Raw genomic sequence first — 27,063 nt, 5'->3', positions numbered from 1 at the left:
CAATTTAGGCACCTGGTGCCAATTTACTAATTGAAGTTACATCAATTTCCTCTGAGGGGCAAAGAAAACTGGACACTAACAGACCTGCTCCCCTTGGAATCACCCTCAACCCTTGACAAATCTGAAATAGTCTTTTAGGTTAACTTATAAATAACCCTTTCCCACAGTACTTTCTAAGGAGAAGCAAACAAAAAGTAATTTGCCAAAGATGAAATAACTTAATAAAATTTGAGCAGTAGACATAAAAGTAACTATTTCCAGAAACAGTTTTCTATATATATCACTATTTTTTGTATGTGCCAGAAATTAATCCATGTTACAGAGTGACCTCAGAAGGAAGAAAGTCACTTATTGACATCTGCTTACTCCAGGGCTGAGACTAAAACATGAGCTCCATTTAGAGAGAAGAATATGACAGGAGCAGATACAAAGCACTGCCTTTCCTCTCCACTGACCCTGAGCAATTGATCAACCCACTGATCTGAGGCCATGACAGGCTGATTGTGAGCTGTGGGCCTTTTCCTTCATATACAACTTTTCAGAGATAATTTATGCTACAAACAAGGGGCACTCCTAGTGTCACACTCCTCTACCCTACAGGATGAATTATTCTGCTAAACATGGCTTCATCTGTATTTCACAATTCTGTTCCCAGAGACTCATGGCTGGATATGACAGATCTACCTTGCGACAACTCAGCAGGACTCCATATCAGGGGGAGAAAAGGGGTGGGTATCAGATGTTCCTCATCACCACCCAGAAAGTTGGTGCTTACCTGGTCCCTCAAAGGGCAAGAGTGCATATGGAATAGGGTCCTTAGCACCCAGTGGGATGAGGTAGAGGTTCTTGATGTGCCTGGTCTTATTAGGTACAACACCAAAACGGCCACGACTGCTCAAGTAGGAGTAGAGAGAAACGTAGGCAACCTCTTCTTCCTCTGTCAGGGGGTGAAAGCGGATCAGACAGAGCTCCTACCATGCAAACAGAGGACAGGGGAAAGCCTTCACCTGTGGCCATGCGAGGAAAGCATCTGCTTTAAAATTTGTACCCAAACCTCAAAAGTACAGCCTGAAATGGGAGATTTTAGCAATTCTGATTTTGACTTTCATAGCCTTATTGTCCAACATTTGTAACAATGAGATAATGAAGTAGTAAAAGAAACTCACAATCAAGCATCCGACTTCCTGACTCAAAACTTGGTTTCAGCAGGAGACTCTTTAAAATGACTTCCACTCACAGCCTTGATTTCAGAGAACTGTCCTGTGAGAGGCACAGGCCATGTAAGGTGTAGGCTTAGCTGCGTCTGGAGCAAAGTAAGCTTTCCCGCATGCACAGCGACTGTGGGCACGGTGAGCAGCTGCACAATCTGCAGCCATTCCCTGTGTGTCTCCACATGGGAGGGTTAAACTAGGCACAGGGTCTAAACCCTCTTGGGAATCTGATGGAAAACTGTACATACAGACACACGCAGCTGTAGCTAAACCTCAGGGGTTCCCAGAAAACCAAAACCCATTCAAGAGCCCAGGCTCGGTGCCTTTTGGCAGATCACCTCCAAATTCCCACTGTACTCCTTCAATCATAAAAAAATAAAAATAAAAATGAGGAAATAAAGTTTTTACATTTTTTTACTAAAATGTAATCATATGATTACAGTAAAGGAAAAAAAACCCTTCTATCACCGTATTTCTCAAACACACCATCACACAGGAATGTAACTATATAAACTTACTTTAACATTCACCTGAAAGTATCTAGTAAGTTGCAGTCTGACATTTCAAATGTGAACCATCAAAATGAAAGGTTAAAAAAGATGTTTAAATAAGCTCTATGTTCCATTGTTGCAGAGACCATATTATAAGCGGATACCTTAGACACAGAAGACTTGAGTTCACCAACATAATCCCAAACCATCTTCGGTGCGATCCTCCCACCGATGTGAATTGTGTTGGGCAAGTCCTAAATAAAAAGTACTTTGAGTAAATCACCTGTGAAACTCTAGTGTTCAAAAAGAGACTACTGCAGTAACATGAAGGCACCAAACAACCCAAAATTCAAGAAAACAACAATTCCAAGGAAAATGGTGATAACTGTAGTAAATACTGACTGGTGAACTACCATCCAGGATTACAAGCTCCCAAACCCAAAGGTGGTATAATAACCTTCTGACAAACAGGATTGTTTAGAAACTGCTGCCCAACCTTTTTACGTTATCTTTTGTGAACACACACACACACATACAGTAATGATTCAGTTATTACCAGGATAACTGACTTGCCACTCCTTCCTAAGGTCATAAATTCTAGTGCCATCTTTGTTAACTTTGAAAAATGAAAGACCTGTCAGGGGGTTACACCTGCCACCCACACTATGCAGGTTACAGATGCCTGGCCATGCTGGTGGCTGGGCACACACGTGTGGTAAATGCCCTTGCTAAAAAGATCACTGCTAAACAGATCACTGGGCTGCCCAACTGCTCAAATTTCTGTTCTGTGCAAACTGCATGACCGGCTGACCCACTGTGGCAACCATTATCTTGCCTTTGGAGGTATTTAAGTGCCCAGGCAGCCAGTCTAAGAGTGTCACATGTCTGCCTGTAGTAGAGGAACTCCTGTGAAAGACACATACACAAAAGCACACACACATATACTTTTGGTACTAACCTCACTGAGATAATCAGAACACCCAGAGACAGGATATGCCTTAGTGACAAATTTTGCTACACTTTTCATGTTAATAAATCCTTTCCAAATGGTGCTGAGTTGAGATAAAAAGCAGGTCATATCTCCTTCTGGAGAGGAACGTGACTCTGAGACACTGTAAAACAAAACCAGGAAAAATAAGGAAATCTCTCTTGTACAATGAGAATTTCAAAACAATGAAGACTGTGTGTTTAAAAGTAAAAGTGAATTCCTACAAGTTTTGGTAGCTTACTTTTGCCAATAAATGCTTTAATCATAATGATATAAATAGACATTTTGGTAAGAGAAAAACAAACTGAATTGTATTTCTGAGTAAAACTCAGAGTTGAAATCAACAATTGCCTTTCCATTCATTAGTTCAAAAGAAAACTTCATTGGCTCTTTCAGACTATATCTAAAATACACACCTGATATTCTCTGATGGAACTGACAAGTGTCCTGGGTCAGGGGATGAGGACGGCTTAGCCAGTATTAACCTGGGCACCGCCAAAGAAGTCAAAGCAGGCATCAGTGTGTCTTGTTTGGTTTCTACCACATGGGCACTGTCTGGCTGGGCTGGTATGGAGGCTGTCACTGTGCATGATCCACTTGGAGCAGTCCTGGAGTCCCAGCTGGACATAGTGACAGTGGTGACCACTGCATCCCCACGGCCTTCCACTGGGGAGAGCTCAAGAATGACATCTCCTGGGGGCCCAGGGAAATACTTTCTCTCCAGGTTTGGATGAGAAGCACTTTCCAGGTCTGGTTCAGAAGCATTTCTGGGCAGAGTTCCTGGTGTTCCTTCATCAGCTGAGTTAGGAACTGGATCAGATGGAGAGCTGACACACTTGGATTTTAAGTCTTCTTTCTTAGCAGAAGCCAACAATTTCTGTTTTTTCAGAGGTGGCTCATCTTCTGATGAGGAAATCTGACCTGAGGTAGATGAGGAAAGACATGGTGAGAAATCTGACACATCCAAGACCACAGCGTGCTCATGAGCAGGTAATTGCTTACGAGAACCCAAAAGCAACAATGCAAAGAGAGGAGCTAACTTCATAAACTCCAGAAATCCATTCAACCCCCCTCCCTTTTTTTTTGGTTTAATATCGCATTTGGAAGGATTAGTGATTTTAAGCAAAATCCAGTTTAATGGGATCCCAAAATTATGCTCACCTGTACAGATTTTACAATTTAGATTAAAAAGATGCGCCTCATGCTGGCTTGTTGTGTTTTTCAACAAACTGCTACGGACGTCCAGAAGGGGCTGGGGGCTTTTCTCAGGGACAGCTTGTACTGAATCTTGCTGTTCCTCAAAGAAAAAAAAATGACTAGGTAATTTATTTTCCAATGCCACTTCCAAATTAACAGCACACATGAAAAAAGTCTGATGTGATTAAGAACCACTGGATGAAAAAAAAAAAGATCACTGGATACAAGTACTTGACAATTAATAAAATTATATATATCTGTTATAAGCTCAGTGTCCTGCCCAATAATTAAAGACACCTAAAAACATTTCAAATGGATAAATTTTACTCTATCTTTTGTGAAACCTGAAAATACCAAATGCTCACATCTAAGTCTGACAGGAGTGTAGAATCTTTTATATTGGGAATGGTTTCCTGTTTTTAATGTCAGTCTTTTTGTTTTCATTACACAATTTAATTCTGGACTCTATCGCCTAAAATAAAAAAGACAACAATCAAGCCCTACACCTTGTTTTCCAGGAGGAAAGAACATCACTCCTGCAAATGGTCTATTAATTTACTTCTGGTAAAGTTAAGTCTCTGGTATCTGAAGCAGGCATCGTAAGTCAGTACTCACAGATTTCATCAGTTTCTCTCGCCACAGGGAAATTTCCTTAGATCCAAGTTCTTCTGGCTTCATTCTCACAAGTTTTGCCAAAGAGATTTCTCCACGCAAAACACGAAGGAAGAGTCCCTATAAAGAAACATCTTTCATTCATTCATTCAAACAATATCTGTGTGTGTTAATGTGGAGGCTACGGAAACAACAAAGCAGCACAAGAAGCTCTGCCTGGAGGTTCAAGGACCACAGGACAAAGACAGAAGCTTTCAATGGAGGGCTGCGCTGCACAGAGCCCTGCAGAGGCACGACCTCACCTGCCTCCCCAAACACTCCCTTGAGAGCAGGCACCAGGCCACCCAGCTGAAAACAAATGGAGGCCCAGAAAACATGGGTGTCAAAGTCAAGCAAGGCACACACTGTACTGACTCTTCTTTAAAAAATAAAACTCACCTCCTCAGGAAAAACAAAACCATGTTCATAATTTGGAATACAGGTCAGAAAGATACAATGTTAGGAATATAGACAGGAAGAAATGACTTGTGCTGGGGGGCTGTTAACCATGATGAGATGCAGAGTATCTGACCCTGGTTCTACTGCACAGCTAAGAGCTCAGAGAGTGACACACAGGACCAGAAGACTGTGAGCCCTTGAGGCAGGAGGTAAGGGGCTGTAGCACGTATGCAGCTCAGCCTTTCCAGACTTCATTTCCATTTTGATCAATCACAGGAGAACAACCCCCACTCCACAGCTGCTATGAGGACTGAGCTGCCCTGCAGCACCCATCGAAATGGTGAGAACTGGAGGGGCTGTTCCTTATTATTACTGTGAAGTAGCCCAAATTGTCGGGCTCACTCAAGTGCTGAGAGAGAAAAAAATAAGGCAGAAAAGGCTGTCTGAAGCCAGAATATGGACACAGCCATATTCTAGATTAAAGAATCTGTACTTTACTTTAGAGCAAATGAAAGGAGGGACATGTAATTTGGCACTGCAATGTTTAGAAGAGGCTAACCTGGTGAAATAAAAGATGAACTTCAGCCACTGAGATCACTGACAAGAGTCCACTTAAGGCAGGGAACAGAAAGATCCTCAAATAACACCAAGTACATGGGGCATACAGAAGTGTCACAGAGGATAAAAATACTTTCTAACTTTCATGGAAAGAATGTAAATGTTGCAAATGCTCTTTGATGTATTACTGTGAAACTCAGCTAATAGAAAACACACACCAAGTTTCCTTCTGCGTCAGGAATATTGTAGTACACAGAGATCACACACACCTGATTTTTAGGATCCTTGAGGTTGAACAGGAGGCTGCGGTATTTTCTCATGTAGCGAATATCTGTAACTTGAAACAAGTTAAACATTTCCTTCTCCAGATGAAGGGTGATGTTTCCTACTTCTTTCTCTGTCATGATTAAGTCATCACTGTCACTGACTCTGAATGGAATGAAAAGAAACTACATAAACCCTTTGTATTTAGACATATTACATTTTTGAAACAGTGGGGCAATCTCAAAGTGATCACCCTATACATGGAAGAGCTGACACAGATAAAAACCAAGGACAACAGCCCAGCTTTTCCACAAAATCTCTTTCAAGGAGTGTCTTATATTCTGCCGAATTTGTGAACTGGGCTGTGACTGGGCAGAGCTCCAGGTCCTGAGGTGTCCTGGGACTGGAGAGGCCACAGGAAGAGATGTTGCTACCGGCTTCCCGATGGTTCCAACCAAAGCAGCAGATCCAGGGAACTGTCTGGAAGACGCCATCTGCCTGACAGCAGAAGTGCCACCTGATGGGGTGGCCAAGAGCCACGGCTTCTTGGGGATGGTGCCCTTGAAGCCAGAGGGTGCCTTTTTAATGGCCGGTTGGGCTGCTGCCACATTAGCAAAAGGAGGAGACTTCTTTGGAGCGAGATGTCTTGGCGATGGTCGTTTGCCCACCAAGCAGCCCAGGCGGGCTTTTCTCTTTGAGGCCGAGGCCACCGCTGCCTTCTCCTCTGCTCTTCCATCTGCCTTCCTGGCTGTGAGAGAGAGCGCAGGTGTGCAGGTGACACAGGAGAACAGGCTTCAAACACGCCCACCCTTAACTAGCAGGAGCTTACTAGGCATTACTGAATAGGATACATTTAGAAAAAAGAATTTTTAAAATCTTAAAATTCAAAAAAGAAGCTTAATTAAGGGCTACTAACAGTATTTATGATAGTGACTATGGCTTACTTCAGAAAGAAAAATGCTTTATTATATTATTATATTAAAGCTCTTACTTCACCCAATAAACTCCACAGTCAAAGTCTCAATTTACTCCTCAGCTGAGCTTTAAAACTGAAGGACACACTTCATTTTACCTAAAACAAACAAAAAAAACCCTACGTGGATTTAGGGTAGCACTTAAGAATTCAAGTGCAATTTTTTTGTAAACTTGAATTTCATAAGTTTTCTCAGGAAGGGTAAACAGACGAGTGCTCCTTACATGCACATTCAACCCCGAGTGGACCTCTGTGGCCACCACATCTGAGCATGGGGGCAGGGAGGTCTCACATGCCACATTGTCCTATTGGACAAGTCACTTGGAGGTGATGCCATTAATGACATATGGAAAGGCGACAGGAATTTGCAACATAGGGAAAGTCAGTCATGTTCCCATACTAAGAGTTGGCAACCAACAATACACTAATGCTGCTGTATAAATGTCCCCATTTACAGCCCTCTAGTCACAACTGAATTAATGTGGTAGATACTAAATTCGTGCTTTTAAATCAAACAAAGATTGTAGTCAAAAGCTCAAAAAAAAAAAAAAAAACCCTCAAAAGCCCTGAACCTTTACATGCCAGGAAAGAACCCATTGCATAGTCCACCAGAACTCAAAGATCAGCACAGCAACCCCTCAGGGAGGCAGGGGCTCCAGTGCAGATAGCGTGTTGATGGATGGTGTTTGTTCGGGCAGCCGTGTCACATGTCAGAAATCCAGGTAGTGGGACAAGGCGTGAAATGCCAACAGGTACAGGGCTGCAGGTGGTCTTGGGCCTTGTGGGATGAGGGTTTCCCAGGGTGAGTGGTTGAGGTACAGGCTCTTCTCAACCTATCTGCTCAGCAGCAAGCCTCCAAACTCCCAAATATCTAAGTGAGAGGATTCAACATATGTTCGAGCGATCCCTTCAGTTTTCAGTCAATTCACTAAAAACCTGGGAGCTGCAGTTTTCCCAATTTACAGGACAAATAAAATTCCTTTGTTTTACAAATTTGCAACAGTACTACATGGATCCAAAGCTTAGGACAATTAGACAGTGTTAACAGGCATTAAAGTTAACTTTAATCCCAACTTCTTTCATACTTTTTGTCCTAACCCTCCTTTTAATGGTAATTCACACAAATGGCAAATCCCATATTTTCCTCTCCTAGAGCCTTTCCAACCTCACACACCCTGCCTGCCTCTTGCCACAGGTGGCTGCCCACAGAACCCCATACTTGGCAGCATTTCTAAGCCTCAGTGGTCGAGGCTCTCCACAGACCACTGTGTCCCCTGGGGACTGTGGCTCACATGCTACAACAGCCACACCTCTAAATGTTTCATGCCTCTGGGAGTTGAGTTTTCAACTGAAGTGCACTATACAGCAATGGCAGTGTCTGACAAAATAGAAAACAGAGACACACTAGGAAAAACAACAAAGACTACCTTTTCCTGTCTAGACACCTTGTTTTAACATTTTTACGTGTATTATTTTATCAGATCAAATTTGTATACCTAAGGGATCACAGTATGTTAGTATTTGGAAATTTATTTTTTAACAACTCAGATTTAGCTAGCGAGGTTCGCTGCATCTAACTTGAATGGCTCCCAGAGTTTAGATTAGATGAAATCAGCACAGTCCCCTTTCCACGGGAGAAGATGGGCAGGGGACAGGGAAGGGCTGAACATGTAAAGCACAGCAAGGAAGCAGTGCTAGATTCACAATGTCAAAGGACTCTGACATTGAGCAAGGGCACCATGAAGCAACTATTGGCCTAGACAGTTGTATGAAACCATCCACCAGCCAGGAAGCCGACCAGCCAGCAGTCATGAAAAGAATGAACCTATCATGATAGAAATCGAGACCTAAAACTAGTTCAGTCACTGCCTTTATAAACAGAAATTTTTCTGAGAATATTTTAACATTATACTTCTAGATAACTCTAAAAAACCGGTCTAAGGCATTTCCAGAAACCTCAACAAAGCACCTTGAATACAGCACATTGGAAACCTGTGTGATATGACCTGAAACCAAACCTTAGTGACATTTAACGTTCACATTGTTTCAGGTTACAAATACACGTACACTTCAGAAACGTTACCTACATTTCTCCAGACCATAGGTTTTAAAATGAGATGTCCATGAAAGATTAAAACTTCCACAACTGCTCTAGTTGATGTATTTTCTCCCTCATTCAAGGAAAAACCAAGAGGTTATTTCTGGGACATTTCCAAGACATGTGACTAAAGTCACTGATTACCGAAGAGCAGTAATAGTAAATTAATGTAATACATTAAAAAAGGTAATTGCCTTCCTTAACTATGAAGATGATATTTTATAAAATTAGCTGCTTCTCTTAAAAACCAACCATCATTATCCTTTACCTACTCTTTAAAGAGTACATAAATAGGAATAAGTAAATTACTGATAAAATGTTCTGTAACTGGGAGACATCAGTGGCCAGTTGCCCACAGTTTACCTGCTGGTTTCCTGTGACACATATTAAGTCTCTGTTCTACTTTGAGGGAAAATGTTCAAAACATGCCAAAAGATCTACCCAGCATCCGCCCCAGGGACCTGCATGCACTTCTGTCCCACTGTGAGTGGCAACCGCATCGGTGGTGCTGGACTTGGGTCAGCTCGGCTGGAGTGGCAGCAAAAGAGAAACTCATTTTTGAGCACAGCTAAAATGTAACTTACAAGTTCACTTTTTAGTGAATTATGTTGTGTATAAATTTACAGGAGAATAAGGAATAACTCTTTAACCAACCAGAAAAAAACCTATTCTAGAGAAACAGCAGCACCGCCTTTCAGGGATGAGACACCCCTGCCAGCTGCCGAGCTCTCTGCTGGTCAGCAGTGATGTCATCCTGGCAGCACTGACTGTGTCATGGTCATAAGTGTGCCACCTAGTCCCCTCACATCTGTCCACTGGACAGGAGGGAAGCCATTCTGTCCACACAGCCTCCTTCAGCATCTGCACCCGTGGGGCCTGCTTGTAGGGAGGAAAGGTGTCACCTTAGGGAGCTGGCTTAAACCTTAGCAGCAGGAGGAACAGCTCCCCATGGCCAGGCCACGGCCCCGGATGAAACTGCTGCTGCCGGGCCTGGCCATTTGTTTACAATGGAAATAAGTTGTTTGGGGTCCAGCCGACTACAGAATGAAGCAGGCCCTTGGCACAGGGAGCAGCAGCACACCCTAGTGGGCTAATTCCCCCAAAGCATGAAACTAGGTGTCTTGTCTCACTACAAGGATGGCTGTGGCAATACAGCATCACAGGACACTGGGTGGCACTAGAAGGACTCACAGAAACCAGGAGGACATAATCTGGCCTCCAGCAAAGGAATTATGCTAATGTGCTCGCTCCTCTGGGTAGAATCTGCCCAATAAACCACATGGAAGTTGCAACAGGACAGGGATGAAAAATACGGGGAAGAGATCAAGTCAGCACAGTCCCAACCAACCCCACAGACACTCATGTCCAGTGACTGCACACACTGGATGGCTCCGCACAGGCAAAGGAACAGGTGAGACGCACCCCTTTCTCAGTGCTGGTGACTGATTCAGGGAAGTCGGGCTCCAGACCCTCTCTCACGCCCACTGTGTCCTGAATCCTCACCATCAGCTACAGCTGTAAGGACTGTTTCTCTTCTATGAACCTGCAAGCGTAGGCTCTGAAGAGACACAGTGGATAAAGCATGTGAGTAAATTCTGCTCTATTTTTAGATCTCAGTAAGGCACATGCACAATGTCATTTCCCATCTCAACTGTTTCTTCAACATCAAGATTTTTCCTGGTGTGAAAAATCAAGATGCCAGTAGCAAAAGAAAATGTTTTGCTTTTGCTTCCCTCAATATGCTTGAACGTTTTCAAGTGAATTTCATATCATGAGGGGATTTTGCTCTCAATTGCAGTGCGGGTCACCTCCCAGCTGTGCAGCTATGTGCCTGGCTGTCAAAGCCATGGCTCATTTGGGAGCAGAGCTGCTATTTGTCCAGATTTTCCGAGCCAGAAACAAGCACTGTTCACTTTAATAAGGTTAAATTTTAACAAACATCTATCTTTTTTTTGTGCCTAAATTGTTTACTACTTAAACCGGCAAGGCAGAAGCATGTTAAAATAGTCCATTTACACTCCCCCTGTCCCAGAGGGCCATATGCACAGAACCCCAGAGCTGAAGGCACTGTGCAAATCACAGTGCAGGATGTGTGGCCAGTTATCGTGTGTTCTTCTCACTGAACACTTCCAGGTTTGCATCGAGTAAAAGTTGCCTCAACTTTCATTTAAGTAGATAAAAGTAGCAAAATTTCCTAAATTTACTTCTCTAATTCCCCAAAGCTAAGACTATAACTATGTTAGTGTTGATGTATAACAAACAAATATTAAATAGTTTACAACTTTATGCAAATGTATCTGTAGCTTGTGCACTATACCAGAGGAACTGTAGCAGGTTTCTTCAGAGGAGACCTTTGCAATCTCTGACACTGATAATGCCATCGAAGGGACTTTCCTAGAGTGCTAACCTTTAGGGTGTATTAGAGTAGATCTGTAGCTCTAAAAGGCTCTAAGAAGGTTACTGAAGAGCAGGCGAATTTACTGAGTGGCCTGGCTGGAAATTCTACCCCTCACCCAACTTCCCCAAGTGGCTGATGAACAAGAACAAAGGGAACAGGTAAGGGACAGACTGAAGGATGCCACAGGATAGTGCTGACGGGATCACACCCAGCAGGTTCAAGTTTACAGAGATGTGAAACCTTTCCCTGATCTAATTTTCTCAACAGTAGGCTACTTCTTTAATTTATGAAAAGTAAAACACTTCCTTAATGCAGCTGCAGGCCCACGCACACATCCAAGAGCCCTGGGGGGGCCTCCACATACCAACTGAGCCAGCACCCAGGTGAGTGCAGGATCCTGCAAGCCAAACTCCTCTGCAGCTGCAGGCCCACCAGAACCCCAGAGGGGCCATGCACATTGACCCAAAAGGAGGCAAGGCAGCTCAACATGCACCCAACTGCACTGATACAAGAGTCACCACCACAGCCTACAAACAGAGGACGAAGTCTCTTCCCTCATAGCCCCCTCCAGAGTAATAGAAGAAACAAGTGTCCTATCAGATGTCCTATCAGACACCACCAAAGGGATATGGTAATTCTCAAGTAACAGCCTCCATCAAGCAGGAAAACCTTGAGATGTCTGGAAAGGAATTCCAAGCACTGATCAACAAAACTCAGAGAAATAAGAGAAGAATCAATTAGAGAACACAATGAAAGAAAAAATATCCAGGTTATGAAGGAGGAAATTTACAAAGAGATTAATACTTTTGAAAAGAATGTAACAAAACTAGAAAGGAAGGATTCATTCAGTGAAATAAAAAACAGAACAGGAAGCTTGAGCAGCAGGCGAGAGCAAGCAGAAGAAACAATTTCAGACACAGAAGATGGTCTTTTTGAAATAACCCAGGCAGACAAAAAAGGGGGGGGTATTTAAAATGAAAATTTAAGAGAGCTAATAGAAAACTTCAAGTGCACAAACATCCAAACCATGGGTATTCGAGAAGGGGAAGAGAAAGGAAAAATCATTATAAACCTAACCAAGAAAGTAATGACAGAAAGCTTCCCAGGCACAGAGAGAGATGCAGACCATCAGATCTAGGAAGCCCGAAGATCCCCAGACAGATGCAATCCAAAAAGATCCTCTCTAAGCCACGTTATAGTCAAACTGGCAAAATTTAAAGACAGAGAGAATTCTAGAAGCAGCAAGAGAAGAGTGTCAAGTCACCTATAAAGGAGTTCCCATCAGACTAACAGCAGACTTCTCAACTGAAACCTTAAAGGCCAGAAGAAAGTAAGATGATATATTCAAAATACTAAAAGGAAAAACTGCCAGTCAGGAATTCTTCATCCAACAAGGTTTTCCTTCAGAAATGAGGGAGAAATAGTGTATTTCCAAGACAAACAAAAATTATGGGAGTTCACTACCACATGACAGGCCCTGCAAGAAATTCTCGAAGGAGTCCTGCATCCAGAAACTCAAAAATGATAATCACTCTCATGGATTTACAAGAAAGACCAAAACCCACCATTAAAACCAAAATGCTAACAAGAAAGAGAAAGAAGTTGAATCGTGTTACCTGAAAAGTCTAACTAACATTGAGGGTGAAAAATAAAAGAGGAAGAAAGGAAAAAACAATATTGAAAACATCTAAATGAAAAGCAATATAATGGCAGGCAATAAAGCAATAGTTACCAATAACAGCCATAAATGCAAATGGGCCAAACTCCCCATTAAGAAGACACAGATTGACTGATTGTCTAAGGAAGCTACACCCAACCATATGCTGTTTTCAAGAGACCCACCTCACCTATAAAGACACAGACTAAAAGTGATGGGGTGGAAAAAGATATACCACGCAAATGGAAACAAAAACTGAGCAGGAGTGGCTGTTCTTCTATCAGATAAAACAGACTTCAAACCAAAATCCATAAAAACAGACAAAGAAGGTAATTATATAATGATAAAGAGATCTTTCCAGTTAGAAGACATTAATAATCATAAGTATATATGCAACCAACACTGGAGCACCAAGATGTAAAGCAAACACTCATAGATCTAAAAAAAGAGATAGACCCTAACACAATAATATGAGGCGACCTGAATACCCCTCTCTCAGCATTGGACAGATCTTCCAGGCCACCAACCAACAAAGAAACACAGGGCTGATACTGAGCCTTAGACCAATTGGACCTGGCAGACATCTACAGAACATTTCATCCAACAACTAGAGAATACACATTTTTCTCATCAGTACATGGAACATTCTCCAGGACAGACCACATGTTAGGTCACAAAACAGGTTTCAGCAAACTTTAAAAAACTGACATCATTCCTAGTATCTTTTCTGACCAACAATTGACTAAGACTGGAAATCAATAACAAGCAAATTTCTGGAAACTATTCAAGTGCATGAAAACTAAACAACAGACTCTTGAATGACCTATGGGTCCAAGAAGAAATTTTTATTTTTTTTTATTTTTTATTTTTTCAAGAAGAAATTTTTTAAAAAATCAAAAAATTGCTTGAAACTAATGAAAACAATGCATCATACCACAACCTGTGGGATACTGCAAAAGCAATAGTAAGAAGGCAGTATATTGCAATAAGTGCTTACATCAAAAAGAATGGAAACACTTCACAAAAATGACCTAACACTACACCTCAAAGAACCAGAAAAATAACAACAATCCAATCATAAAAGTACAAGAGAGAAAGAAATAATTAGCATCAGGACAGTTAATTAAATGAAATGGAGACTCCCAAAATGATACAAAGGATCAATGAATCATAAAGTTGTTTTTTGAGAAGATAAATAAAATAGACAAACCATAGGTTTGCACACTCCACCATACCTCTTTAACATAGTATTGAAAGTAGTAACCAGAACAGTCAAGCAAGAGAAAGAAATAAAGAGCATCCACATTGGAAAGGATGAAGTCAAACTGTCCCTGTGTGCAGATGACGTGACCTCACACATAGGAAACTTACACACTACCAAAAACTCTTACAGTTGACTAACAATTTTGATAATGTTGCAGGGTACAAAATCAACACCCACAAATCAGTAGCATTTGTATCCTCCAATAATGAACTAGCAGAAAAAGAAATCAAGAAAGCAAGCCCATTTACAATAGTCACCAAAAAAATGAAATACCTAGGAATCAATTTAACCAAGGAGGTGAAAGATCTCTACAATGAGAACTACAAAATACACCTAGAAGAAACTAAAGAGGACACATAAAAAGTGGAACGACACTCCAGGCTCTTGGATGGGAAGAATTAACATTGTGAAACTGTCCATTCTACCCAAAGCAATCTACAGATTCAATGCAATCTCCATCAAAATATCAGCAACTTTTTCACAGAAATAGAAAAGGCAATGCTAACATTCATATGGAATAAAAAAAGATCCTGAATAAATAGCCAAAGCAATTTTGAGCTTAAAAAGAAAAAAAAAAAAAAAAAAAGCTGGAGGCATAACATTACCCAGTTTCAAATTATATTACAAAGCTCAAACAACGGTAATGTCATAGAAACAGACCCTCAGATCTATGTGACAGGAGAGAAAACCCAGGGGATCAACTTTACATACTTGCAGCCAACTGTCTTTGACAAAGTCAACAAGAAAAGACACTGTGGAAAAGACAGCCTCTTCAGTAAATAAATCGTGCTGGGAAAATTGGACATCCATATGAAGAAGGATGAAACTGGACCAGTATCTCACCATATGCCAAAATCAACTCAAAATGGATTAAAGACCTGAATAAAAAACCCCAAACCTTTAAATTGCTAAAGGAAAACATAGGGGACACACTCCAGGAAGTAGGAAGGGGCAAAGGCTTTATGAATAAGACCCCCAAAGCCACAAGCAACAATATAAACAATAAACAAGTGAGCTAATATCAAACCAAGAAGCTTCTGCACAGCAAAGGAAACAATCAACAGAGCAGAAAGTCAACCTAAAAAATGGGAGAAAATATCTGCAAACTCTACATCTGCCAAGGGCTTAATATCCTGAATATACACAGAATTCAAACAGCTATACAGTAAGAAATCAAGTAATCCAATTTAAAACTGGGCAAATGAGATGAATAGACATTTTTCAAAGACACACAAATAGCCAACAGTACATGAAAAAGTGTTCAGCATCACTAGTCATCAGAGAAATGCAAATCAAAACCACACTGAGATATCATCTCATGCCAGTTAGACTGGCCATTATTAAAAAGACCATTAATAACAAATGCTACTGAGAATACAGGGAAAGGAGAACTCTTCTACAATGTTGGTGGGACTGTAAATTAGCACAGCCACTATGGAAAACAGTAAAGAAGTTTCCTCAAATACAGACAGCACTACCATATGACCCAGCAGTCCCACTACTGGGTATATATCCAAGGAAATGGAAATCATCATATCGAAGGGACACCTGCACTCCCAGGTTCATTGCAGCTCTATTTACAATAGCCAAAATATAGAACCAACCTCCGTGCCCGTCGACAGATGACTGGATAAGGAAAATGTGATACATGTACACAATGGAATACTACTCAGCTATAAAAAAGAATGAAATTCTGCCATTTGCAACAACCTGGATGAGTCTGGAGAAAATTATGATGTGTGAAATAAGCCAGACAAGGAAAGATAAATACCACATGCTCTCACTTATAACTAGGTACTAAGAAACAAAGTAACAAAGAAACAGAACAGACTACAACAATTCCTTGAACTTTCAGAAGGACAGAAGAAACCAATGGTTACTAGAGATGGGGGGATGGATGGAGGGAGGGAATTGGGGGCATGATGGGTCAGGTAAAGGGCATAAAGAAAAATCATGATTTGTAATAATGAATATGCTAATAACAATGTTTTTTAAAGTAAGACACTTTAAATACAAAAAGAATGTCATTATTGTCTTTCAAGAAAATTCCAGCTATGTGGATAACATTAAAAACCAGCTGTCAAGCTAAATCCTTTATCAGTACAAATTTTGGTATTTCTTCAAATTGGGAGGGGAATGTTGGTTTACATGTACAATGTCTGGTTACTCCCAGCCTCATTTATTTGTCACTGACAACCCTGGGACAGACAGAAAAAAAAAAGGCTTATGCAACTTTTAAAATACAGACACGCCCTCCACCACCAGCTTTAAATTTCTACAAAACATCCTTGGGTTCTAGTATTCTTCCACATGTTTGTTCTATTACAGGAAATTTGCTCCTTATGATCTCACTGCAATGTGCTTCTGGAGCCCATGCCACAATTTATCCTTGAGGACACCTGTTCTCCCGGATCCATTTCACCCTGTGTCTGGCCACCTGTGTGGCACACACACATGAGCAGGAGGACAAGGCTTTGAGATGGGGAACATGCACAAGCAATTATCTGGGTTTAGGTCTGCAGGTTATTCAAGTTTTCCATTTCAACTCCCACAGCTAGAATTAAACTGTGGAAATCTGTTTTCTAGTTAAAATCTGTTCATATCCCAAGTGTTTTAAATTACTTAACAAGCCTTTAGGAGTCCAAAATACTGGGAATTGTGCCTGTAGACACTTCCATTTCAAAACTGCAATAAATGAGGAATACTTTAGAAACAAAATTTCAGCCCATTTCATGCCTTGACTAATGGGGGGTAAACAGTGGAAACAAAGAGAAGCAATATGGAAGCAAACAGATATAAAAACAAAAGGGAAACATCATTCTCTTGGGGAGCACTAAAATAAAAATTGTGCCTGTAAACTAAAGAAATTATATAGAAATCCCCCAAAATCAATTTACGAAAAATCAGAGAAACATTTGCATGTTAATCCCATCACCTTGAGAACGTGAAGGATACTTTAACTGGCAGCACACCTCCTTAAAGCAGCAGCAGAGAGCTTCCTGCACAGCAAGGCCCAGGTCACTGAGAAGCTGTACCTGTGCCCACACCCTGAGGGCAGCACCAGCCACATGGAAGCACACTGGATGTCGTCACAGTCACCTCCACAAGCAGCAGCGATGCTCAGCTCTATGCCACAGGACTTCTCACAATGTACACAGTCACACAGACTGGAAGTGGACCCGGTATCAGCCTCAAGACCTCCACCACCTGAAGACATCTCCACAGCCAGCCAGGGAGGCAAAGGAAGGGTCTTCATGGGGTGCAGAGTTACGATGGTCTGTGTTCATGCTGCCCCCTCCCGCTGTACCTGTCAGGACTCAGAGGATGTGCCCTGCTACCACAAAGTCCAAGAGATGTCTGGTGGGAGAGAGAGGTAGAGGCACATTGAATTTAGATTATTTTACCCATGACCCTACTCTTCTCCCAACCATCTTTTGGAAAGATGAAATTTCTGGGGAAACAGAAAATGATCAGAAGCAAGTAGCTCAAATGTCCCTTATAAGTTTTGGATATCCAGAAGCTCCAGTGGCGCAATCGGTTAGCGCGCGGTACTTATAAGTTTTGGATATCCATCCATTTCAATTTTGAGATGTAGAGATGTGCTGGGAAGGTTAATCAGCCGTATCAGCATCAGTGAAGAGCTGATGGAAGAAGTGGGAAAGGCCAAAGGAGAAAACCTATGAGTACAGAAATTAGCCTCACTGATCTGGGCTTCCATCCATCCCTGTCCCCCATCAAAAGTTGAGTGAGGTAGGAGATAAGATTGAGATTAGGGCAAATTATTTCTTCATCTTTTCCTTTCTCCAATGCACAGTCTCCTCAACCCCCACACTTGGAGTCTCAGGGTCAGCTCTCCAATTCTGGTCGACACAGAGGAAAACTAACTGAACTAAAATGAATCACCCAAATTATCTCTCCCGTAGTTATTTATACCCCCCGGGTTTTCTTTCCTTTACTGTTAAGTGGCTATAACCAACTCAGTTAAAGCATTTTACCAGAGTATTAAAAGGTGACTGCTCCCAACCCATTCACAGAAAGGTGATGCTTATTTTTACATCTGCTCATCAGCTGTGTAAACATGCTGTAACTTAATGAACATATTAGATGTGCTATTTGCTAGCATGAAATTCTCAGCTCAAACAAGCTAAGGTGTATGGAGATTCGTTATAATACAGTAATTGGTTAACTCAATTTACTTGGGACTCCATTTCTTAGGTCTTGTGCTGTTTACATAACCAAAACGGGGGTGTGTGTGTGTGTGTGTGTGTGTGTGTGTGTGTGTGTGATGTATTAAAAGGCAAACAAGAGGAAAACACAGAACACATTTATAATCCTGAAATCTAGGGCTATTTAACATTTTTGGTGTTTTAAAAGGCAAAAAATGCACCATGAATGACATAAATAACTGATTTGAGCATAGTTTTATAATAGAATAAAATGTATCTGATATAAAAATAAAAAATAAAATAAAATTAAATTAAATTAAAAAAATGTATCTGATAAGTCTAATTTAAATTTCTATAATTTAACTGTGCAGCATTAGTCTGAGAAACAAGATCTAAAGCTGCATGATCTAATCTGGAGTTTTCATGGATTTATCTGAAATAACTTCATTTCATTAATTTGAAATGTGTGCCAGGATATGACATTTAATACTAGGGAGCCACTCATGCTTAGAATTCTCAGCACTTTCCCTTCAGTGAGGACACCCTGCAGCTCCATGTGTGCGAGCACAACACTGTGGGATCTACAGAGCAGCAGTAAATGCTCTTCCAAATTCAAATGCACGTTATGTGGGCGTGCGGTATATGAGTAGGACATGAAAAAACTCCCACCTGTCCAGTCAGAAATAAACTTAACTCCTGAAAAGCATACCTAAGTTGAACATCAGATGCAACACTAATTTGCAGAGGTTCCCACAGCATATAAAAAAAGGGGCTGATTTTATGTGCTGAGAGCAGATCATGTGTGAAAACTAAAGTTTTATATGGGTTGTAAGAAGATTAACTAATGTCTGGACAATGAGGAATTTTAAACGCTGGGCAGTCTATTCAGATTTTGCTGAAGACAATACAAATACTTATCAGAGCCCAATAATAAAAACAGGTTAAAAAACTTAATCATCAAGATGAAACATTTAGTAATGAGGTTTGTACAGCTTTTTGGAAAACACTGACTGGAAGTCCTAACAGATTAGAGATAGATTTTCAGTGTCAGGTGGTATCTTGGACATGGACATTAGTTTCCAGCCCTGATGGTGTAGCCACTGTTTATCATCAGCATTAAAACACAACTGGAACCCCCAGTCCTGGACAGGCTCAGGAAGTGGCTATCTGGAAAGAGTGGGAGGGGTTCAGGAGGCCAGCCCCCAGGTGATACATACGTTTGCACAACAGTGATGACAAGACAGTGGAAGTCTTTTCCAGCTTTACTGCACTGTAATTCTGGTTGCTTGGCCAGGATGGCATGCTGCTTTCACAGGCTGTCTCCTTCCTGAGGGATTTGCTCTTAGAAAAAGCCACCACCACCTTCTTCACTGTGCCTTCACTTTTTTCTGGAGCTGGTCTCTTGTGCAGAGAAGAGCTTTTAATGCCTCCCTGGATAATCACTAAAACCACAATCATTAAGAAGGCCAGAAAGTACACCTCCACTTCATTTCACTGAGAAAGAAAAGTCATAATCCTATTTCTTCTTTGGGTCATCTACCCTGAGTCTGCACACCACATTTGCTCAGCAGCAGTCTGACTACCCTTGCACATCCAGCCAACCCTTAGCACTCGCACCTCTTATTCAGGATTCCAACTTTTTGAGCGACAAGAAGATCCCTGACACAGAGGGATCCTTGCTGAGGTATGAGAGCAGTGACACAGGATGCAAGAAGAGCACAAATGATTTTTCTTTATCCTCTGCCACGCCCAGGGCACGCTTGGTGCTGCCATTCTCCTCCTGGGTGCAGCAGCAGCCACTTCTTTGTCAGTTCTATGATTCAAAACTACCAACTTTAAAAATTAAGTCACCTAAAAGTTACGTAAGCATTTGAAAATCATCAAGACGACTCTCCAAACAGTGATAGTTAATGCTTTCCTTGTCATAAATGTAATGTCAACCTGAGCCCCAGGACAGGCCTGGACAAGAACCTGTGATTTCCAGCCATCCCTGAATTCTCCCCAAATTCCACAGAGTACCAAAACAGGACAATCTTGGCACAAGCCAAGGGCAGTCTCCTCTAGCCGGAAGCAGGCCATGCCCAGAGTCCTTGGCATGAACTGAGGGCAGCATCTCCTGCCTGGAAGCAGGCATGAAGCACACCAAAACACCACTTCCAAGTGGGTGGGCCACCACAGCCACCACCACAGCCATGGCTGCTGCAAAAGCAGCTCAAGACCACCACAGTAGCACAGCTGTCATGCAGGCAGCCCAACAGACCCTCAACTGCATTGACACAAGGAAAGCCACCAGTGGAGTCTGGAAAAAGAAGAGTACATCCCTCTCTTTAAAGCCCACTCCAGAGTAACAGAAGAAGCAACTATTCTCTACCAGATGACCAGACATCAACATAGAGATTACTAGAAATAAGAAAGTCCAAGAAAATGACACCACCAAAAGAATACAGTAATTCTGATATACCAGACCCTATACAGCAATAAGTCCTTTCAAGGACTGAAAGGGAATTCCAAGCAACAATCTTAAAGGAACTCACTGAGATAAGAAAAGACTCACAGCAAAATGGAATGAGAAAAAAATCCAGGATATAAGGAAGGAAGTTTACAAAGAGATTAATACCTTATAAAAGAATGAAGAGAACTCATGGAACTAAGATTCACTCAACAAAATAATACAACCAATATAGCCTTAAGCAGCAGGACAGAACAAGCAGAAGAAATAATTTTCCATCTTGAAGACATACTTTTTAAAATTACCCAGGCAGGAAAAAAAAAAAAAAAAAAGAAAGAAAGAAAGAAAGAAAGGAAAAAAAGAAAAGAAAAAAAATGTTTTAAAAAAGGAAAGCTAGCAGGCAACCTTAAACACACAAAAATTCAAATCAAGGGTGTTCAAGAAGAGGAGAAATGAAAAGGCATGGAAAACCTATCCAGTGAAATAATAATGGAAAACTTCCCAGGAACAGGGAGAGACATGGACCTTCAGACCCAGGAAGCTCAAAGATCCCCACACAGATTCACCCCAATAATCCTCTCCAAGACACACAATAGTCAAACTGGCAAAGCTCAAAGATAAAGAGAAAATTTTAAAAGAAGCAGAAGAAAAGCATCAAGTCACCTTATAGGGAGCCCTTATCAGACTAACAGCAGACTTTTCAACAGTAACTCTGTGGGACAGAAGGAAGTGGGATGACATATTGAAAATACTGAAAGAAATAAACTGCCAGCCAAGCATACCATATGTAGCAAGGCTATCCCTCAGAAATGAGAGAGAAATAGTGTATTTTCCAGACAAAAACTGGGGGAGTTTACCACCACGTCACCAGCCCTGTAAGAAATCCTCCAGGGAGTCCTACAGCAGCAATCCAAAAAATGGTAATCACTCATCTTACTAGTTATAGTTCCGTTCAAACTGTTTCTTTCAAAATTCAGTTTTAGTAGGTGCTGTGTTTCTAGGGATTAATTCATTTCATCTAACGATCTAATTTGTGGACCAACCATTATTCATAGTATACTCTTATAACCCTCTTGATTTCTGTAAATTTGATTTTAACGACACCTTTTGGTTATGATTTTAGTTATTTGAGTCTTTCTTAGTCCATCTAGATAACGGTTTGCCAGTTTTGTGGATTTCATCAAAGTACCAACATTTAGTTTCATTGATTTTCCCATTTTTTCTATTTTCTGTTTCATTTTCTATGCTCTAATTTTTATTATTTACATTCTTTGCTAGGTCTGGGCTTAGTTTGTTCATTTTCTAGTTTCCCAAGGTGCAAAGATAATTGTTGATTTGAGATCTTTCTTTTTCACTAATATTCACATTTGTATTAAATAAATTTCTAGTTTAGCAAAAAACTAAAATAAAAAACAAGTAAATAAGTAAATAAAAACAGGTAAGCTATGGAGACAGTAAAAAGATCAGAGGTTATGGAGGGGGAATGGATGAATAGGCAGAGCAGAGAGGATTTTAGGGCAATGAAAGTCTGCAACAGTACCATGGTAGATACATATCATTAAACATCTGTCCACACCCACAGAATACGCAAAAAAGTGTGAACTCTAATGTAAACTATGGTCTTTGGATGATAATGATGTGAAAATCTGTTTCATTAATTGTAACAAATGTACCACTTTGTTGGGCAATGTTGATAATGGCACAGGCTACACATGTGTGGGTCAGGGGTATACGTGGGAAATCACTGTACTTCCTGCTCAATATTGCTGTGAACCTAAAACTGCTCAAAAAGTAAAGTCTATTAAAAAATAAATAAAAATAATAAACAAACAATCTTGTGAGTGAGGTCTCCAATGAAGAACGTAGCCTTGTCCAGAGCTCACCTCCCTCCCAACTGCCCTGTGTGTCTACTCTCTATACAAACTCCATCGGGTGACTGCCAACTCTTTTTTCAAGAGTGCTGCCAGTGTCCTGAAGTCTTATGTTCTCCAGGCAGCAGTGAGTTACCTGCCTTTGCTTTACTGCATTTACATGACTGAATTTCAGCTAATGGGTAATAAAAAAACAAATACATGGAAAAGGTGGAAGACAAAAGTAAAGGTGCTACTATCTGCAGTACATCTGTACCTGCTGTCCCCTACATTCTACAGATAAATTTAAAAAAACAAGTCTCAGGGAGAAAACACTTTTACACAAATTTTGCTCCAATTGTTCAATTGGCTGGTCTTAGCCAGCTTACCTGAACACCATCCTGTGGAAGTTGGAGCTTTTCTGGCTTCATCTTGATCTTCTCCTTAGATTTTGGCTTCTGTTCTTTGCCTGAACTTAGGCATTTCATAGTAACTTCAGCATGTGTAAGAATACTGTCCTTGCTGCAGTAAGCCAGGTTGGGCTGCGCCACACTGGAGCACCCAGGGTGGGTACACCTGGAGGTGCCCGGAGCCTCTACCACCTGCAGAGCAAAACAGGGAGCTTCAGACAGTGCGCTGGCCAATTTCAGCATTAAAGTGCTGTGTAAAATCACGATGTAAAATCACGGTTTTTAATGAAGAGATACCAACAGTATTTTTAATATGAATAAAACCTTATTTTATGTATTCAAACTACATGAATGTATTTCACTGAGGCAAGGCATTCACATTTTAACTCTCCTTCACACCATCTGTGGTGGGCAGAACTATGAGGTGACCCTCAGGACTCCGGCCCCTGGTACATGTCCTCTATATAATTCCCTCACCCTTGAGTGTGAGCAAGGTCCGTGGACATGATGAGATTTCATATCCACAAGCAGCTTCTGCTATAGGGCAAATGTGCAGAGATGTAATCAAGGCCCCAAATGAGGTGACCAGAAAGGGCCTGACTTCATCAGGCAAAATCCCTTAAGAAAAACTGGCCTTTTCTTAAGAGAGGAGACTCCATATTACTGATTGTGAAATAAGCTGCCCTGTGTTGAGAGGGACAACCAAGGTTAGGATCTGAGTAAGGCTGCCAGATAATATACAGGACACACAACTAAATCTGAACTTCACATAAACAAAAAACATTTCATAAGTATGCCACAAAAATTGCATGGGACATACTTATATACTGAACAACATGAGGGCTTCTGCACTTCTGGAAGGGGATCTTTCCCCTGCTGAGCCTCTGATGAGTGACTGCAGTCCTGTTAAGACTCTGAGCAGAGGGTCCAGCTAATCCATGCTCAGGCTTGAGAGGTACCGAAACTGAGACCATAAATATGTGTTGTTCTAAGCTAAGTTTGTGGTAGTGTGTTATACAGTAACAGAAACCTAACACAGCACAAGAAGTACACTTGGTTGCATCTGTTTTGATGGTCAAGACTAAATACACATGAATGCGTCCCTCAAGTGTACTTAAGTGAAAACTTATTTCTCAAATTAAATTATTAACATAGTTATTTTTCCTCCATAGAATCTATTTTACTGAGAATACAATTTTATATAGGCTTAAGTCAAAGACATTGACAATAATGACACGAAATAGATAATTTTCCTATTAATTTTTCTTGATGATTGTGACAGTAATGTCATATTTCCATTTAGTCCCTCTTAATACTTTCATGGTTCAGTCCTTATTCAAATGGCTCAGTCCCTCCACTTCCACCTTCCAGCTAACACAGTGCAAGAGTGTTCATAAGGCAGAGACACAGCAACCTCAAAGCTTCCTGCTCAGTTGGCCTCTGTTAGAAGACAAGCAGCCAGGGTAGGGGTGGGCCAGGGACTCAGAAAGGCCCAAAGGAAACATGCTCTGAGTCACACCCCCTCGTGGGCACTGGAATGGAGATTATGACAGCATGACAGCTCTCAACAGCAGAAGCTGACATATGTAGGAAAAATGATAAACAATCACAGCCCCAGAGGGGCATAAAAACCAGGTGGGAAGGAAAGTCAAGGAAAGAGCCGCAAGACAGAGAAGTGATACACTGAGGACAAGAAGTAGTGAGGGTCGGACTGATACAGGCGCCACCACCACTCAGGGTTTCCCACACTGAGTTGGCACAAGAACCACAAGGCAGCTTGAGAAGGTGCATGTGGGCACATAGGGGGGCACATGCACTTAAGCAATTGACAAAGAATGCTGCTGATACACATAAAATACGTAAGTAACATCAAGAACATGGAAATAAAAGTGATTGTTAAGAATTAAGTGCACAACAGCAGACGAGGTAGGTACAGATGGTGTGGGCAGGAGACGGGGGCAGAGCTCCTGAGACCCCACTCCACATGCAGCAGCTGTCCTGGTAAAAATTAGCTTATTCCAAGACAAACTTTTCTAGCTTTGATATTTCTACCAATAGCAAGTCTGGAATCCATAAGGTCAACCCCTTAATATTTACCTCGGTAGGCAAAATACTCACAGGCTGGCAAAGCTTGAGTTTTTTCTTTCTGCTTGGATTTGCAGCTTTCTCAACTCTCCTCTTTATCTTTCGGTCTTCACTAGATTTTTGCTCCACTGTTCCTGTACTTGTAAACTCTGTGTCATCAGCATCTCCAGGTCTAAATTTAGTTTCCCGATGATTTGTGGTTTCTACATTAGTCTCATCCTGCACTTGCAGAACGGTGCAGTTTGGGCAGATATAATCTTCCCTGTTCCTTTCCAAAAGCCTTCCTTGAGCCTGAGAAGCGCTCCCACAATCGCCACGAAACCGTTCTTCACATCGGTCACAGCAACTCATAAACCTGAAATCATAAAACAGTGATATTAGGAATGGGACATGAGGGACAAACACTCACTTTTTGACAAATTAAGAAGTCCAATTAGTTTTAACATTTTATTGCTTAGAAAATACCAATATAGAGAAATGTACAGAGAACAGAATGAAGAAGATGCATATGTCCCTCTCTTGATTTTATTAACATGCAAGTAAGTCATTTTTATCCTTTTTTGGCTGGAGTGAGCTATAGGGTTTCAAGGCATTGTACCCCAACTACTTCAGTGTACACCTCCTCAAAACAGCAGTGATGCCTTTGTCCCACCAACAAGCCAACAGAGATTCCTTAACACCAAAGTCTAGCGAAGACTCTGAGCTGCCCCCAGGTCCACACTGGGGTTCAACCAGTGTGCACCTGGCCCTCTGCTGTCTCCCAAGGAACAGTCTAGGGGAGCACTCTCTGACAGATTACTGAGACCACGTGTGGTCTACTCGGCAGCCACTGGCTGCACATGGCTGGGTGGGGGCAGGGAGTTTCTCACCTCCTCTCATGCTCATCACTTTGACTGTAAACAGCCACATGTCCAGTGGCTACCACAGGGGAGGGGTGGCTCTAGGCAGGCCTTTCATTCCTTTTCTGATAATGATGTATTCGTATTTTTTGAATGAACAAATTATTCATGCAGCCTAGCTTTGTAACATTTAAAATCAAAACGAATATAAACACTATTTTCACCACACGGATTTCTTTTAAAGCTGGGGCAGCCCATCCCTGTCCTCCCATGACCCACCTGTTGTTACGAGGCTGGAGACACATGTGGTCCAGGGTGTTGGGGTCGTGCAGCTCACATTCAGGCTTAGGCTTGCCCGAGTCCCTCCTCTCTTCGCCTTTAACTTGCTGAGCTGCTGCCCTCTCCAGCTGACTCTCTTGGTCATCGGTCACTGACTGGGACACAACCCTCTGGACAGTCTCTGGCTCTTGCTTGCTGGGCAGAGCATTCTCGACAGTAGTGCCTGCCTTGACATGCACAGTTTCTGTGGGATTCTCCTCCCGATGCTTCTTTCTCAGGTGATTCTGGATGCCTTTCAAGGGCCTGTCAGGTGGCTCTTGCTCTCACTTTCTCCAAAGGCGATTCTGAAGCTCCTTCAAAGTCAGGCCATCACTGTCATTGTCAGAGGTGTCCTCCTTGTCCTCTCCTCCTGTGGCCTTTCCAGAAGAGGCAGATCGCTCTTGTCCACTCAAGGAACCAGAGTGGGGACCACTTTTCATCTCAGAGGTACTTCCTACGCTCCCTTCCAAGGCAGTTTCAACATCTGGGACTGGACAAGACGTTGGCTCACTGGAATCCGCAAGGGAGACAGGAACATTCTGTCTTCCTTGGTGCTGAGCTGCTGTAAGGAATTCCTCCACCCGCTCGGTGCGCTGTGGCTGCCTCCCAGTGCGTCCCAGGGCCAGGCTGTGCTGCTGCAGGGGCTGCTGCCCCAGCGAGCCTGCCTCCATGTCTCCCATACCCTCTCGCTTAGCAACAGTGGTTCTTCCAAATCCCCGGGTTTGGCTGAAGCCTTTCCTTGTAGGTTTGATAGTCTCAGGTGCCTCCGCACTGCTTGGGTCACCTTTATCTTCCAT

At 41.9% G+C, this 27,063-nt stretch overlaps 1 protein-coding gene across 1 annotated transcript; it reads right to left on the bottom strand.

Annotated features, from left to right (window-relative positions):
• Nucleotides 1-749: 749 nt before the first annotated feature.
• LOC134375839 (death-inducer obliterator 1-like) lies at nt 750-27,063 on the bottom strand. Its single transcript, XM_063094589.1, is given in 14 exon segments — nt 750-971; nt 1,867-1,956; nt 2,661-2,814; nt 3,107-3,611; nt 3,852-3,987; nt 4,253-4,306; nt 4,309-4,359; nt 4,503-4,619; nt 5,765-5,944; nt 6,056-6,507; nt 19,533-19,746; nt 23,004-23,216; nt 25,143-25,464; nt 26,228-27,063. Coding segments are annotated over 14 exon segments (3,546 nt in total).

The sequence above is a fragment of the Cynocephalus volans genome, chromosome 4 (genome assembly GCF_027409185.1).
Source record: "Cynocephalus volans isolate mCynVol1 chromosome 4, mCynVol1.pri, whole genome shotgun sequence".
NCBI classification, from domain to species: Eukaryota; Metazoa; Chordata; class Mammalia; order Dermoptera; family Cynocephalidae; genus Cynocephalus; species Cynocephalus volans.
Note: the sequence above shows the minus strand (reverse complement) of the source record. Positions and strands in the feature narration are given on the sequence as shown.